The sequence below is a fragment of the Echinops telfairi genome, unplaced genomic scaffold, assembly GCF_000313985.2.
Source record: "Echinops telfairi isolate 266 unplaced genomic scaffold, ASM31398v2 ScPeMD7_23;HRSCAF=83, whole genome shotgun sequence".
Taxonomy (NCBI): Eukaryota; Metazoa; Chordata; class Mammalia; order Afrosoricida; family Tenrecidae; genus Echinops; species Echinops telfairi.
In genome coordinates, this window is record NW_022103920.1 from 16,850,702 (window position 1) to 16,867,953 (window position 17,252).

The following is a 17,252-nucleotide window of genomic DNA, read 5'->3' on the forward strand; positions in this document are numbered from 1 at the left end:
TTTGGTTTTATCTCTCTAGAGAACCCTGTCTAACACACTCCCCCACCCCAAATGCTTGTTCTGGAAATGTTAGCCCTAAGTTGAGGGCGTGCACTCCTAACCCCCAAACCAAGAGAACTCCCTGCCATCTAATTGAAGCCGACTGTAGGGCAGGGTAGAACTGCCCTTTGGGTTTCTGAGACTGTAACTCTGTATGGGAGTTGAAAGCCCCATCTTTCTCCCTAGGAGCAGCTGGTGGTTTAGAACTGCTGACCTCACAGTTGGCAGCCGAATACATGCCCACTATGCTACCAGGGCTCCTACTCCAGCTAGCACAATATCAACGGTTTGCTGCTCCTATTTATTGAACCCTTCACATCTTTTCCTTTTTCAGCTGAAGCATTTGAAGTAAATTGCAGTAATCCTGCCCATGTGACCCCTGAGATACTTCCATCTGCATCTCTAACAACCAAGAAAGTAGTTACAAATAATCAAAGCCTCTGCCAATGTCACACCTACTGGATCACCACATACAGTTCTCTGACATCATCTCATATGGGATTCATATTCAAACTTGCCTCCTTATCTTGAGGTTGTATTTCACTGCTGGTTTAGGTCTTTATCTTTGAACTCAACATGAAGGGGTGTGCTGAGAGAATTAAACTCCCAAGAAGTTTCGCCTTTGAGTGGCCAGGATCAGTTACAGCTTTTTTCTGCAACACTTGTAGAAAGGATGGGCTAGTTACGCACCTCAATTCTTTTTTGGATCGCTTTGTGTCCCTTACAAAGATATGCCAACATTCAAGCCCCTGTACCTGTGTCTGTGACCCTGTTGTGGAAATAGAGTTTTTTCTTTGTAGCTGTTAACCAGTTAACACAGTCATCCCGGAGCATCCTTCACCCTGATCCTAAACCTTTGGTTGTTTGACAGCTTCAGGAAGTGGTTGGCCGTTGAAACAGAGTCACATGCACATGAGGATCCAGGGAATGCCAAGAATGGCCAGCAGCCACCAGAAACTAGGAGAAAGGCATGGCTCCGTTCCTTTCTCAAAGCCCCTCCCAGAAGTCAACGCAGCAGAGACCCTCATTTGGGCGTCCAGCCTCCATGAGTCAGAGAAAAGACATCACTGTTTGCATAAGCCAGGCAACAAGTGGTGTTTTGTGGTGGTAGCCCCAGCAAGCCAAGACAAGCCCCCAACAATAGTGGGGTCTGAAATGGTGCCAGAGACTGCAACCAAGCCTCAAGGGCTCATGGTCTCCCCAAGCTAAGCCGGAAACACCCAGCATTCCAGAGAACATGACATGTTGTGGAGGGTATAGAAATTCACACGACTCCTTCCATTCTTCGCCCGTGGGATTCACATGGGACTGTCCCACCTGGGGCAATTGTGGTGGGCACATGATCCAGGCCTGGCCAACAAGAGCCTTCTTTCAAACTTCTTCTGGCCCCCACTGGGAAACACATGCCTTCCCCTGAGGTCAGAGGCACCAGCTGAGGACACCAAAGCTGAGAGATGCTGAGGGACATCTTGGTCATCACAGCGGAAGAGAGAGGCTGCCTGGGACAGAAATAAGTGCTGGCGAAATAGCAGAGGTATGATTTGACGGCCCGGCCTGTCAGCCATGTGGGCCAATGAGCTCTTTTCTTTGCAAGTGTGTTTGCCTGGGTTTTCATCACTTGCAGCTCTAGGAGTCCCAACTGGTGCAGCAGCCAACTCCTTCCTCAGGATGCCAAGTGATCAATTTAGGGTGCTCCTCTGAGTGCCCACTGCTGTGACCTAACCTTATTTGGGACCTCGGTGGGCCACCCCTCCACTCCCATTTCATCCACGCTTGTCTGCCGACAAGGACCCCACAGCTCTCACTGCAAGGCCAGAGGAACTTGGACCTTGGGTGCCCTGGCCCTGATCCAGACCCTTAGAGTTGCTGCTGATTGTGACTCAAGAAAGACCCTGGCATTCTGTTGGGCCATTGTCTCATTTTATCTGCTGAGCAGCCAGCAACCAGGGGTTTGGGTCTTTCTTACACGATTTCTTTATTGTGAGTTAGGTATGTGGGGGATGGTAGTGGTGGTTACATTTCAGATCACCAACTCTGTATTCAATAGTTAAAAATGCTAACCCCTCCCTCCCAGTAGTTTACCCTCCCCCCAATCCTTGATTTCTCTTTTTCCTCTTGTGGACCACCATCTCCCACTTCACCCAAGTAAGCACCCATCGACTGTCTAGTCTACTGCTTCTGGAAAACTCCAGTCTGATTCTTTTGATATGGCAATCTTTATCTTGCTTGTTTGTCTTAATTCCCTTCTAGCAGTGGGCTCATCCTATTTGCCCTTTTGTGATTGGCTAATTTCACTCAGCATAATGTTCTCCAGAGGAGCCCTGGTGGTGTAGTGGTTACAAGGGAGAAGAAAGTGTTCTCGGATTGATTGTGGTGATGATTGGACAACTCTTCTCAAGGTGATTGATTATTGAACTGTGTGGCATGTGGATGAAGTGCTGATAAAACTGTGTAAAAATAAAAAGAGAATTGCAGGCTGGGGAGCCCACAGGGTGATTCTATGCTGACCCTGTCTCCTACGGGCTGGCATGAGTCAGCCTCGACGTGACGGCAGTGGGCTGGCTGTTTCTGTCATACCCTCTGGGTCCGTCTGTACCAGGGGGTGCTCCATAGTTTCATCCCTGCTTTGTGTGGCTGTTTGCATCTTCTTTCTGTTATAAATCATGCTATGATGAACACGGGTGTCTTTTTAAATTACTATTTAATTATTCACGGTTTAGCGTTCCATTTTTTTTCTTATATTAGTTTGCGATCATTTAGCAAAGACGAAAACAACTGCGATAGAGGTTATGGCGTGCACGTTTGACCTCCCGCCAAGGTTGTTGGGTGTCCTGGGGTACTGCCCAGTCTCTGCCAACTCACAGCAACCGCGCGCGTGGGACATGGGAGATGCCCCCTGGGAGTTGCCAAGGCTGTGATCTTCTCCACAGAAGCCAATTCCGGCTCTCAGAGGCCCCGTGCCCAACGGAAGGAAACACTGCCTGGCCCTGCGCCGTCTTCACAAGTGTTCCTGTGCCGGAGCCCATCGATGCGGCCGCTGAGTCCATCCGTCTTGTCGGCCTCTCTTTCGCTGCCCCACTACTTTACCAAGCATGATGTCCTTCTCCATGGGCTGGTCTCTCCTGACCACACGTCCGAAGCCTGCGAGACGAAGCCTTGCCAGACCTCCTGGGTCAGTTCTACTCTGTCCCGTAGGGTCGCTGAGTCAGAGGTGACCGGTTTGGTTGGATGGGTTTACTTGGACGCGATAGTTGGGATACATTGTATGTGACATGAGCACTGATTCTTTTTTTTTTAAAATCATTTTATTGGGGGCTCGTACAATTCTTATCACAACCCATACATCCATCCATTGTCAAGCACATTTGTACATTTGTTACCATCATCATTCTCAAAACACTTGCTTTCTACTTGAGCCCTTAATATCAGCGCCTCATTTTCCCCCTCCCTCCGCTCTCCCCCCTTCCTCATGAACCCTTGATAATTTATAAATTATTATTATTTTGTTATATCTTACACTGTCTGACGTCTCCCCTCACCCACGTTTCTGTTGTCCATGTAATATGTAGATCCTTATATGTAGGTTATATGTAGATTCTTGTAATCAGTTCCCCCTTTCTACCCCACCTTCCCATCACCCTCCAGGTATCGCCACTCTCACCACTGGTCCTGAAGGGATCATCTGTCCTGGATTCCCTGTGTTTCTACTTCCCATCTGTACCAATGTGCATCCTCTGGTCTAGCCGGATTTGTAAGGTAGAATTGGGATCATGATAGTGGGGGGAGGAAGCAATTAAGAACTAGAGGAAAGTGGTATGCTTAATTGTTGCTACCCTGCACCCTGACTGGCTTGTCTCCTCCCTGCAACCCTTCAGTAAGGGGGTGTCCAGTTGCCTACAGATGGGCTTTGGGTCTCCACTCTGCACTCCCCCTCATTCACAATGATATGATTTTTTGTTCTTTGATGCCTGATACCTGATCCTTTCGACACCTTGTGGTCACACAGGCTGGTGGAGCACTGATTCTTGAAATCAACCTGGAAATGATTCTTTGTGACATGTGTCTTTGCCAGCCACCCAAGTCTTCTTGAGCCCCACTGGCCCGGGGACTTAGTCTAAAGGGACCAGATCCCCAACGGTACTGGGGGACAACTTCCTGTGCTCTGTGCCTTTGGACCCGATGGGTGCTTGTCTCTTTGACTCTACAGTCTGGGCTAGATCTGTGACTGGGGGTTGGGGCTGGTGTAAAACTGCTGGGTGCATCCTGAGGCTGGGCTGCAGCACTTGGGGTGTGTGGCATTTTGGGGGCAACCCTTTTGTCCCAGAGAACTGGCGGCTGACTGTGACCACAGCAGGGGTGAATGGAGGGGAGCCATGACCTGTCACACCTAGATGGCTCCTCTGAAGCCCCTCTGGAATGGTCACAGAAAGAAAAGAGCAGGGGCCAAAGGGACTTTATTGAAGGGTTTTTATTTTCAATAAACAATAGACATATATATCTTAAGGTGAATAAAGGAGGCCGCTGCTGGCATTTGGGAGGTTTCAGAGCATGGGAGCACCCCCCAATGTCAGGTGCTGTGAGGCTGACAAGAGGGAGAAGGGGGAGAAAGAAAAGATGGAAACGAGGCAAGCTGGTGAGCTGCTGGATACAAAAACAACGTAACCCCCACCCGATTCATAATAAAAAGTTTAAAAAGGAGATCCCATCTGTAAACCTTCACCCAATTCATAATAAAAAGTTTGAAAGCGAACGACAACGAAAAAGAAACCACCTCCCCCCCTGACTCCGGGGCCACAATCCAGGTCACGCCCATCAGAGCAGGCCTGGCTCTGTCCATCCTACAAGACACTGTTCTAGAACCTTCCATGCAGTGTTCTCTCAATAGCCGCCTTGGCTGTCACTCAAGATTCTTCAATACAACCGCTTCCCTCTCCTCCCTTTCTCCAGGAGGGACCCACATCCACACAACAAAGCTTCCTGTTCATCAGCCTCCCTCCTTCCAGGCCATTGACGATCCTCACACATCCACCTCCAAGCTCCTCCCTTCCAGAAAGTTCCTGCTCCAGCTCGGTCTGCACCACGGGAGAGCATTTTGGGGGGTTGGAGGACCTGAAGCTTTCTCCTGCTTCCACCTACCCATTGGCTGCAACCGTCTGACATGTTTTCTTACATCAAAATCCCAAGTTATCAAGCTATCAAAGGAAATATGGCTACGTAGTAATCAAGGCAAATGTGCCTTGAACAGTAACAACGCTAAGAAGTGCAACAAGCAGGGATGGCCTGTGGGCTCTGGGCACCGCCTCCCTCAGTTCACACCCTCTCCCACCTGTGGGGGACCTTGACCGCTCTGTACCCCTGAGGCGGGGTCAACCGTGTGCAATGCGGGTCCCTGAGGGCAGGACTGACTCCTCAGGACTATTTTGTGAGGTCTCTCGCCCATAGCACCAGTAAAAGCTGAGCACGTGGGAGGTGCTCAAAGTTTATTGCTTTAATTTAAATTTCTTTGGAAAGGTTCGGCACCCCTGTGCCATAGAACAACACCCACCTCCCGGTCCATCCCTCTGGACAGCCCACCTGGGTTGGGGTCCTGCCTCATCCAGCAGTGCCAGTGCTGGCTGAGGCCCCCAGACTCCAACCCCCCCACCACCACCCCCCGACGGCTGTGTCTCCTCTCTTCAGAATCTTTCCAGACCAGGTGGGGAATGGGCCAAGCAGAGGAGAGCCACAGACAGCATGCAAATCTTAGTTGGGACACCGCCATGTCTAATGGCTCTCACATGGCCATTCTGAGGACTACCCTGAGGACTCTAGAGTTCTGGGGACCACTGTCTTCGGGGTGGGACCCTCACTCCCTGATTAAAACATCAAAATAAAACAAACAACACTCGCTCTCTGGCTGGTAGTTGAAGAAGACCAGAGCCGACCACTGCCTCATCCACAGTCTGTGTGCCAACCCCACCCTCCAAGGACACCAGCTAGATCCCACATCCCCCTCGGGAGAGTCATTTCTTCCATTTCCACAGAAAGCTCCCTTCACGTAGCTGCAGAAGATGCGAAACTGACCTCACCTCAGCGCCAGAGCTGGCCGCACAAACCTTCAGAAGACTAACCTCCAGCCCATGCCCACAGCTACAAGGTTCAGCTTCTCCTCCGGAAAACTAGCCTAGGCTGTCCGCCCAAGGCCCTGGCCTGGCAAACACTTGAAATCAATTCCAGTACAAACAAAGACACTAACTTGAGTGACACCTCCATGTTGGCGCTTGTCTGGAAGACTCCGACCCTCAGGACACACCATGTGTTTGCATCCACGGCCTTGGAAATAGCACCCTAGAGAACCTCGCTCTTGTCTTATTCGGAATAAAATACATCATAAACATGTGTTTTAAGTGTTTCCAACTTGTGTTGCTGGAGAGTGTCCAGTACAGAGAGGGTCCAGAGGGTGCCCCCCAAAAGTTCTCAAATGGAACCTGCTTCAGTTCTGCCGAGGCTCTGGTGCCCCCTCAGCAAGCCCCTGGATCTCACCAAAGTGAGTGGCCAGAGATGAGCAGGATGGGGAGGGGACAGAACGCTCCCTGCAGGTGACCGGAGACTGGTGAGACCCACAGAGAGAGAGTGTCCACGGGTCGCTGGTAGGGCCCCTTGCCGGTTGGTGACCTCGGAATCGTATTTATTGATCTTTGGTTTCAAGCAACAAACCTTGAGTCGTACGCCATGGGCAGTATTGAGCGGAGTGGCAGAGAATGGGGTAGAGCCCTAGACCAGGCACGACCGCCCCAGCTTGCCTCTTCTCTGAGCGATGCAGGCAGGCAGCGGGGCTTCAGCACTGGGGGCTGAGGTCCAGCTGCCGCAGCGTATCTTGCAGAAAGCCCTGCAGCCGGCTCAGGGCCACCACCTCGGTGGAGTAGAGCGAGGCCTCCAGGACCCCATCGGGGATCTTCAAGTTTCCCAGGCCACTGGCCGTGGGGACAGGGCAGCTCTTGGACGCCGCCAGCAGGTACAGCAGGTCACGGAGGTTCTCCAGGTCGTTGGCTATTTGGATCATGCTGGTGGAAGGCAGATTGGTGAGGACCTGCTGGTAGATCGCCAAGGTCTCGGCCGCCTTTGACAGGCTCAGGACAGGGTGGGGCCCGGGGAGAAAGTCCAAGCCGGTGACCCTGGGCTTGGAGTGGATGGACTGCTGTGGGAGGGAGAGGAAGGGAGAGGACTGAGCACAGAGGGGGGAAACTGTCTACCGTACACCCTCACCCCTGGCCTTTCCCACGAGGTAGAGATAGCAGGCCCCTGCCCCGGCTGTCTCGTGCCCATTCCTTGCCCTCCCAGACCCTGAGCTACTGCCCGCAGCTGCCCGCTGAGCATCTCTCTGGTTTCCTGACCTTCCCGGACTGCTCCCGCTCCACCTGCAGGCCTGTCTTCCTGGGCCACTGCCATCTCCCAGAGTCCTCCGCTGAAGAGCCCTCAGGACCCCCTGTGTTGTACTTCAGTCTAAACCCATTGCCACTGCCCAGTTTGGCTCCTGGTGACCCCATGCATGACAGAGCACACTGGCCCATGGACGTTACAGGGTGCAAACTTCATGGAGACCGGTAGGTGAGCTTTTCATCCGTGGTGCCATGAAGTGGGTGTGAATCACCAACCTTTAGGTTCGTCGTGGAGTGCAGACTGCACCAATTAAGGACCTTTATCCAAGGCTCCCCACCCCCACCCGTCATTCCCGTTGGCCTCATTCCTTCCCACCCTCAGCCAACCGCATCCCCGCGCGCGCACACCCCCCTCCCTCCCACCAAGTCAGGTTCTCACTGCTCAGTTCTCCAGGCAGTCCCAGCAACTTGGGAATTGGAGATGAAAGTGGTACCCCCACAAATGCCCTGCCTCCCTTCTCTGCATCCAGAACTGCACTGACCAGGAGGGCTTCTCCCTCCCCTGACTCTGTGCACAGGGATGCCTGGGCCTCCAGGGTGTCACCCTCTGGGCCCAGAGTGGGTAGCCAGGATGGGCTCTTTTAAAAGCCAGGAGACTTAAGGGTTCCTCCCTGTAAAATGTCCAAGAGTCGGTCTGCTTTTAAGCTGTCTGTGTTTCTGGAGATCTTCCTTCTCCCAGGCTTCCTGTTGGGCCCACACAGTGGCCAGGAGGCATGGAGACCTCCAGATGGCTCTGCTCAGGATGGACCTGCCAGGGGGCCACCGAAATCTACACGGACAAGCTCTTACCCAAGGTGCACTCTGTTCTGTGCTTCATGGGGGCGAGGGTGGGGTGTTTCTCACCTATTTTACCTAACTTCGGAGGCCCTGGGTGTGCCAATGGCTAAGGTTCTTGACGGCTAAGCCAAGGTTGGATGCTTGAGTCTACCCCGAAGCAAGTGTTTCTGAGAATCAACAGGGGTTGCCACGAGACACAACTGACTTTCTGATAACTGGCTGGTTTGGTTATCTACCTTAAGTCTCCTAGCAACCTGGGGAAGGCTCTGTTACAATCCCAGTCCCTCAAGGCTGCAACCAAGGCTTAAAGACGCAGGGAGGCTAGTTTGAGCTCTCACAGTGCACAGATCTATGAAGGCTCACAGGGTTCCTAACTCCAAATGTGGGCCGTAGTAGGGAAAGGCTGAAGGTATAGGTCTGTTGACCTCAGAGGAAAGATCTAGATGGGTGTTAGGGTGTGGGGAGGGGGAGCTGGATGGAGGGGGGTGCAGATGAAAGAGGCGGACCCCATCTTCTGTGGGGCCTTGGGAAGCAAGGCCAGCAGTAATGGGGGAAGCCGCATGGGTCAGAGTTCAGCTCAAAGGAGGAAAAGTGGCCAATGACAAGGTCCGATGGAGCCCACCTGGTGAGGGTCAGGGAGGGTGCTGCTAGGGTCTGGTTTCCACCCCTGGAACACAGATCCCTTGGGTTCCGGCACTAAGGCTTAGGGGAACAAAGTCAGAGAGAAGGAGAGCGGGGGGCAAGGGACAGAGGGAGAAGGGGAGGTCATTGGTAAGGCAGAGAGTAGGCGTCAAGGCCACCCAGGACCGCTTGTGTCTCTACACCTGCCACCACTAACCTCTGAACACAAGCGAGCACATGCGGGCCCGTGACGTCAGAGGGTCATGTGAGTTTTAGTGGAAACATAGCAAAGTTAAACACTTTCAGGGTGGCTTAAAATGGGGTCCTCTTGGGCCTGGACCCCAGTAGGAAGGCAGGCTGTGAGGACCACCCGAGAGAGCAGAGGCTGCCCCGAGGTGGATTTAGGAGATGCTCAGTCTGTGCTTCTTGAATAATCTGCTTCTAGCCCCACTGAGAATCATGGCTGAGCTAGGGTTACTCCAGGTCATGGGCCCTGGCACCCCCAGACCACCCCTACCATGTGGGAGATGTCATTGATCCGGGTGATAATGGTCTTGATTAGGATCCTGGTGTCATCTTGGACCATCTGGATGGGCACCGAGTGGATGTTGGTCAGAAGGGGCACAAGCCACAGGAGCCGGCACAGGGTGGCACACCGCATCTTCTCAGATCTGGAGACAGAAGGAGCCATGCATCACAAGGGGCTGGCATCTCAAACCCAGGGCCAGAGCACACATCTGCTGGGTGAGCACAGGGTTCCGTGTGCTTACTTCCTAGTCTGTAGTGGACAGTTTCCCTCGGGTCTCACCCGCATCTGTGGCGGAGAACATGGGCCACTTTGCACGACACAAGGAACCTGTGCTCACCTGGCTTCCTGGCTACTCCATCCCTGTTGGGGCCTTGACGCTTCAAAAAGAGGCTTTGATTCTGTAGAAGGTGCTGCGAGGTTGAGAGAAACAGACTCTGATAGGGTGAAAACTATGTGATATCATTCACTACAGGTGAGTAAGTAAGCACAAGTCAGCTCATGCTTACTTGCTGGCTGGGGAGTCAGCAATGCTCAGAGCACCCCCACACGCTCTGGCAGGAGCCAAATGACTGGAAGTGGAAGACACAAGACCGGCCTTCTGTCCTGCCTACCTTTTCTTCAACGCCAAAGGCAGGTCCATGTCCAGACATATGTCAGGGAAATGCTTTCTCTCAGAAGAGGTAGGGCCCAGTGGGCACCCACGAGGCCACCAAGCAGCGAGTCAGGTGCACGCCACGGTGGCTGGGTGGACTTGATGGTGTGGTTCAAGCAAAAGAGAAGAGGTTACTGAGACCTGGTCTGATTCCAGCCCTTTCCTGGCTGCCCGGATTTAGGTGTTTCACGTAACTGCAAACCATCTCCCTCATCCCCCGGCAACATACCTATCTCCTGGTCTTATGAGGACCAGATTCGATAACGCATGTGAATGAGCTTTCAAGGGTGGCGTCGCCCATTCCTAGGCTATCGTTAGAGACCACGTGCCCGGCCTCCATTGCTCGCTGCAGTCCCATGACAGCAGCAACATAGAGCGGCGTGATTGCTCCCTCTCTGTCCCGCTGGAACAGGCTGAAGCCGACTCACCTTGTGAGAGGGCCCACTGGCAAGTCCAACACAGCGGTGGAAGAATGAACAAGATTATAAGTAGCTTCGAGTTTGGTAGAAGAGAAAGCCGAGTCCATGAGCAACTCTCCAACCGATGGAGAGAGCTTAGCTGGGCTTATAAGATGCCTTCCAAAGCAAACTCACTGCTATCGAGTTGAGTCTGACTCACAGAGACCCTATAGAACAGGGTGGAATTGCCCTTGCCGGTTTCTGAGACTGTAGATCTTTTTTAAAAAATCATTTTATTCGGGGCTCATACAACTCCTAGCACAATCCATATATACATCAATTGTGTCAAGCACATCTGTACATTCATTGCCCTCATCAAAACATTTGCTCTCCACTTAAGTCCCTGGCATCAGCTCCTCATTTTCCCCCTCCCTGCTCTCCCCCTTCCATCATGAACTCTTGATCATTTATAAATTATTATTTTGTCATTTCTTACACTGTCCAACGTCTCCCTTCACCCACTTTTCTGTTGTCCTTCCCCCAGAGACTGTAGATCTTCACCAGAGTAGAAAGCCTCATCTTTCTCCCACAGAGCAGCTGGTGGTTTCAAAATACTGACCTTGAGGCTAGCAACAGGTAGGTTACTCTACCACCATGGCTCCTATAAGACATCATGGGGGCCCCCCTGAAAGAGGTATGAAAGACTGAGTAGGACGTTCTGGTGGGTTCCATGTTGGGCTGTCAGCCGGTCTGCAGGAGAAAGGCGGGGCTGTCTGTCCCTATAAAGAGTTACAGTCTCAGAAAACCCCAAGGGGAGTTCTACTCTGTCCTATTGGGGTGCTAGGAGTCAGCTTCGGCTGGGGGCAGTAGATTTTTGGAGGCATTCCTAAGAGCACAAGGCGAGTGGCACCTAGTGGCAAGCAAGGGCTTGTTTCAAGACACGGCAGCCGAGAGCAGTGTGCCCACCGGAATATGCCAACCTCTCACAGTCATGGCACCACAAACTCTAAAAGGAACATGATGCAGAACCTGATGAAGCAGCAATGCCTTCATGAGATCCCGAGGCCAGGGGCAATCCCGTTGAATGTGTGGCTCTGTGGCTAATGGTCCATGCTAAGGGTGTGTGCGTGAGTCTGGCATCATAATGACAAGAAGCGAATATTAGGAAAATGGCACTGGAGAGGGTAAATCATGAACAATGGCTCTTGTTCATCCCTCAAGGGGGGTGGGGGTCTTGATAGACACAGGGAATATGGTTTCTTTCCAAAAGGACTTTGGGGGGCAGCCTGAAACTACTCATTTGGGATCACTGTGGTGTTGGGGCTCTGCCCAACGCAGCCAAACACAACGCCAGCTCAGTGCACCTTGTCACCGTCAGAACGGAGTGGCCGTCACGTCTTCTTGGTTCTACGGTGAGACATACTGTATGTCTCCCCGCTTGCACCTGAGCCAAAGTCTCTAGGTGGGCCCTGACCATGGTCCTAGAAGGCAGGGGGTGGAGAGGGAAGATGGTAGAAAGGAAAGGGCATAAGGTCTGAGAGGCGGAAGGAAGGGATTGTTTGAGAGACAAATACAATTCCACTTAGCACAGTGCCGGGCCCAGCATGGTTTCTCAACAGCTATTTGACAACTGACAACTAAATGGTCTTGTAATTACCACCCATTGTGGGCCAGAGATGCCACGGAGACAGGAAAGTGGGCCTCAGGAGTGGGCAGGGGTGGGCAGGAGGCTTCTGGCTTTCCCAGGAAGCTTGATAGCATATTCATCCTATCACACCAGGATTTGATCTGACCAATCACTTTCATATATTATTTGTAAAATAAAATGAACATTTTCTTTGGATCATTGCATCCACGAAAAGTATAAAATCAAACTATGCTCTCAGGGCACCGGCTTAAGAATCAGATCTGTAGACAATTAACCACAACGCAAGGAAAAACGTTTAAACAGATGAAATGCCTTGGGCAACTCGTGGGAGGGAGTCATCAGGCTGCAGGTGAGGAGCTCTCCAGTTAAGCAGAGCAGCACCTGAGCTCCAGGAGTCCTGGTGGTGGTGTGGGTTATGCTCTAGGATCAGCTGTTCGAAACCACCCACCTCTCCTCAGGAGAAAGAGGAGGCTTTCTATTCCCGTCAACAGTTTGCAAACTTCTTGGCAGGTTAGCAGTGTTAGCTGGAGCATGGGGGTGATACACATGGTAACTCCCGCATGTGGCTGTTAGGGCGTGAAACAGAGGCCTCTACCTCTGTGCTTGGATCAAAGAAGGCAGTGCTGTGCTGCTGAGCCAAAGGGTGGAGGTTCGATCCAATGTGCTCCCGGAAAGATTCCAAAACCCCAAAAGAAAGCTGTTGCCATCAAGCCGATTCCAACTCAGAGCGACCTGGCAGGCAGAGTGGAGCTGTTCCTCGGGGTTTCTGAGACTGCGGATCTGTACACAAGCGTGCAGTCTCTCCTCTCTCCCACTGGGCGGCTCACGGGTTAGAACCACAGACCTTATGGTCAGCTCCTTCCTAGGGAACCCGAGAAGGTAGTTCTCCTATGTCTTATTGGGTCACTGTGAGTCAAAGTGGACTCGGCTCACCAGATTTGGGGGGTTTGGTTCACAGCCAGGCCAATAAATGTTAGCAGCCCTCACCATGGTGTTGTTAAGAGAGCAGGGAGACTTCCTGGAGGAGGCAGCACACATGAAGACCCCGAGAGTGAGTGGGGGCTGGGGCCGCACTGGCAGGCAGTGCAGAGGCAGAAGGACCTAGCGCGGCTCAGGTGGCATGAGAGGTGTGCCCACGCTGTAGGGGGAGGAAAGGATTGGGCTGGGATTGTTGAAGGCTACCAGTGCAGGGGAAGGAGTGAGATGGGGAAAGACGAGACTCAGAGACTCGGTGTTGGCAGCCAGAAAGACTGGAGACAGATGTTGGCTGAGGCAGAAGAGGTTTGGGGGGAAAGGGCCTTCAGGGGGACTGTGGGGTCTGGAATCTGAATTCAGCTGCACGGCTGGGCTGGGGAGGGGTGGAGAGATCACGGGGCTGGGGGAGGGGAGGAGGGAGAATGGATGCTGTCAGCCATCAGCCTGGGCCGCAAAACCTTTTCTTCTGGAAGCTTCTAAAGTGGTTTTAAACGTTTGAGAGCTGTCATTGTATAAGAGTTTAAAGATAAAGGCACCGAAATGTTGGCCCAACAGCACCGTGTCTCCTAGGTCTCTAAGCCAGCGGTTCTCAACCTGTGGGTCGCAACCCCTTTGGGGGGGTTGAACGACCCTTTCACAGGGGTCGCCTAAGGCCATCAGAAAACACATATTTCCGATGGTCTTAGGAACCGAGACACCGCTCCTCTATCCGTCTCCAGGCAGGTCCGCCCACATGCAGATGCGCCCCCATACAAGTATGTGGCACGAAGACTGTTACCCATGCTACACCAGGCTTCAAGACAAAATTTCATTTATTTTTCATTAGAAATAAATATTTCACAATATATAATGACATATTGCTTTTGTGATTCATGACGATGCTTTCATTATGTTCAATTTGTAACAATGAAAATACATCCTGCATGTCAGATATTCACATGACGATTCATCACAGTAGCAAAATGACAGTGATGAAGTAGCAATGAAAATAATTTTATGGTTGGGGGGGTCACCACAACCTGAGGAACTGTATACAAGGGTCGAGGCATGAGGAAGGTTGAGAACCACTGCTCTGAGCAGAGCCTGCAGGGGCAAGGGGAAGCCTGGAGGCAGGGGTGTGGCAGGAGGAAGGAGGAGGGACACTGGCCTGCACCCTGCAACCACCCCCCAACACTCGCTCTCCTCTGGGGCCACCTGATGACCAGGTCATGTTTCAGGCGCCTCCCTTCTCCTTTAATTAAGACCCCTGCCATCCCCACACCCATCTATGCCATCGCCCCATCCCCAGGGAAGAGAAACCGGATCCGCAGGGCAACACTGGGAATGAGACGTAATGACAGGCATGCTGGGACTATCCACCGGTGCCAGTGTCACTCTGTCTAATTTCACGTGGACCCCCTTTGTTCAGGCTGACTGACCTCCCTGCCCCACCCCACCCCACCACTGCTCCCTCCCTAAAGACAGACTAGCTTCCCAATTCCCCAGGGAAGCTGACGGTCCTCAAGGTGGGCTCCTTTACCTTTCCTCCCCCACCCCAGATACTGAGGCGGATGGAGCCGGGCCTCTTGACCAAGGTTGGGACAGAAACAGAGCTGTCTGGATGACTTTCTAGCTCCTGGGAGAAGGGTCTGCCAGCTGCTCCTGGCCTGGTCCTCCCACAGCCTTTTGGTGATGGCGGGGCTGGGGGTGGGGACCTCTGGATCAGAGAGGAGGTTGCTGGTGGTTGCCGATAACCTTGAGCTAGGCCCAGACCTCTGGCAGTCTTCTGACGGAATGTTCCTTGCCTTCTGTATAAGACAGGCTTTCTAAACCGCTCTCTCTTGCTCGTCTTTTGCCTGCTCGTGGGAATGACATTCAGGGGGCTGTGAGTCTGACTGAAGCCATGGCGTGTTCCGCCCCTAGGTGCATGTGGAGGCTGGGCCTTGAAGGACGGATGTATTTGCACGGTGGGGTTGGTGGGGAACACTGAAAGTACGATGGAGTCAGAAGAACAGACATCTGGGCTGGAAGAAGTGCAGCCCCCAGCCCCCAGCCCCATGCTCCTTGGAAGTGAGGATGGTGTTTTGTCTCCTGTGCTCTGGACACGGTAGCCGGAGGGACCCCTTCTTAGGCCAGTGAAAAAGAGGAAGACCCTCATGGAGATGGCTTGGCACTGTAGTGGGCCCCAACAAGAGTTGTGAGGATGGCACAGGACCAGGCATCTGCTGCACAAAGGGTCGCTATGAATCAGAATCGGCGCTCTGACACTGGCAACAGGAGGGTAAAAATGTGTTTGGTCTAAGGCTTAGACTCTAAGCCATAGGTTCCCAACCTTATTTGGCCAACCATCCTCTCTTCAGAAAAAAAATATTACTCAGCCCCCTCCCCAAGTAAAACTTTTATACTAGGGAACCCTGGTGGCAGAGTGGTTTCAAACTGGGCTGCAAATCTGAAAGGTTGGCAGTTCGAAACCACCTGCTGCTCCTCAGGGAAAGAAGAGGCTTTCGACTCCTGTTTACAGTCTCAGAAACGGACAGAGCCAGTTCTCCCCTGTCCTGTAGGGCCCTTAGGAGTAGGCGTGGATCGATGGCAGAGAGTTGAGTTGAGTACAGCCCGTAGTCCCTGATAAACTGTAAGTATTGGCTTTTGCAGCCCCTCCTGGGTCATCTCAGGGGTCCCCAAGGGGTGATACGCCCCACTTTGGGAAGCACTGGTCTAAGCCTTCTCCCCACAGAGATTCTCCCTGGGACTTCCTTTCTCGAATAGCTCGACTGGAATGGACACTTGAGGATGGGGATAAGGCAGACCAAGGAGGAAACAGACTGCTAGGCACGGTTCTTCAAGCGACCCAGGTCCAGTGGAACAGGCAGAGGTTTCAAACAAATCATTTGGACCCAACGGGGTAAAGATTATGATGGCGGCAGCCCAGGATCAGGGGAGACAGCGGGAGGGTTGGCAACTCTGGGGAGGGGAGCTTCTCAAAGTGGCCTATCTGATGGGCAGGGTTCTCCAGGGAGGAGGGGGGAAGCAGGGTGCCCCAGGCAGAAGGGCAGAGCTTGAGAGGCAGCAGAGCTGCCCCTAAGCAGTGGTTCTCAACCTTCCTCATGCCGCGACCCTTTCATACAGTTCCTCATAGAGTGGTGATCCCCCAACCATCGTTTGACCCCCAAAGGGGTCGAGACCCACAGGTTGAGAACCACTGCCCTAGGGTGCCTCGAGTTTGATTCCCTGGGTAGGAACACATGCTGGAGGATTGACCTGACTCTAGGAGACCAGGCTGAAGCAGTGTATGTGCACATATGCAGGCACACATGGAGTATGCTGGCCACCAGGCTCCATGGGGGAGATAAATGAAATTTTGGAATGTTCTTCGTTCCTCCCTTGCCCCACCCTTCCTCCTCCAGTCCCGGATAGAGGGCTCTAGGGGTGGCTTCTGATGGAGAGGAAGGAGGCCCAGGGGGCCCTCCCCAGGACTTCAGGGTTCAGTGAGCCCGGTGGTCTCTGCTGAGGGTCCAGGGCCCCTATCCTTCTCTTTGGTGCCTGGCCTTTCAGGTTCGGAGCACTCACGAGGTGCAGACCCCCGACTCGGGCTCCAGGGTGACCTGTCTTCCCCACTCAGCCTCACATGGGTAACTTGGCTCTGAGTGTGTTTACCTCCCAGGAGACTTGGAGAAATGGGGCAAAAGCCAACCGGTGCCTGGGGGCTACGTGGAAGAAGTGCTTGAGGTAGGGCTTTCTGGGTGTTACTGGTGGCTTCCAACTGCCAAGCCTTCCTTTAGTCTTCACGGCACCCACTGCCCTCCAGTCGATCCCGACTCTCAGCGACCCAACAACCCCACCCTACTGACAGAGGGGCTTCAGCGGCTGTAACTCGACTGGAGTAGACAGCCGCATCTTTCTACACTGGAGGGCAGCTGGGGTTAAACTGCTGACCTTGCTGTGAGCAGCCCACTGTATACGCTATCAGGGCACTATTTTCTTAATAGTAGACTGCCTACATTTGTATCACCCAGGGACCTGAAATCAAATGAGGGTCCCTGTAAACATGTACCCTTGCTGTGGGGGCATGCACCCGGCTTGTCTTCGGGTCCTTCGTCATGTGACTCTCCATATACATTTTCAACAATGCTGAGTTAACAGGAGTGTGTTCCTGTTTTCAATCATGAGCCTCATTTGAGAAACCATGTAGCATTCTGAACTGATAGGTGGGGTGTGG

General features: G+C 52.8%; 1 protein-coding gene across 1 annotated transcript; it reads right to left on the reverse strand.

Moving 5' to 3' along the window:
• Nucleotides 1-6,856: 6,856 nt before the first annotated feature.
• Nucleotides 6,857-9,516, reverse strand: LOC101660471 (leptin). The gene is made up of 2 exons (XM_004707794.1): nucleotides 9,373-9,516; nucleotides 6,857-7,216 (listed from the first exon to the last, which is right to left on the reverse strand). Exons 1-2 carry the CDS (start codon nucleotides 9,514-9,516, stop codon nucleotides 6,857-6,859), a joined length of 504 nt encoding a protein of 167 aa, XP_004707851.1.
• Nucleotides 9,517-17,252: the final 7,736 nt, after the last annotated feature.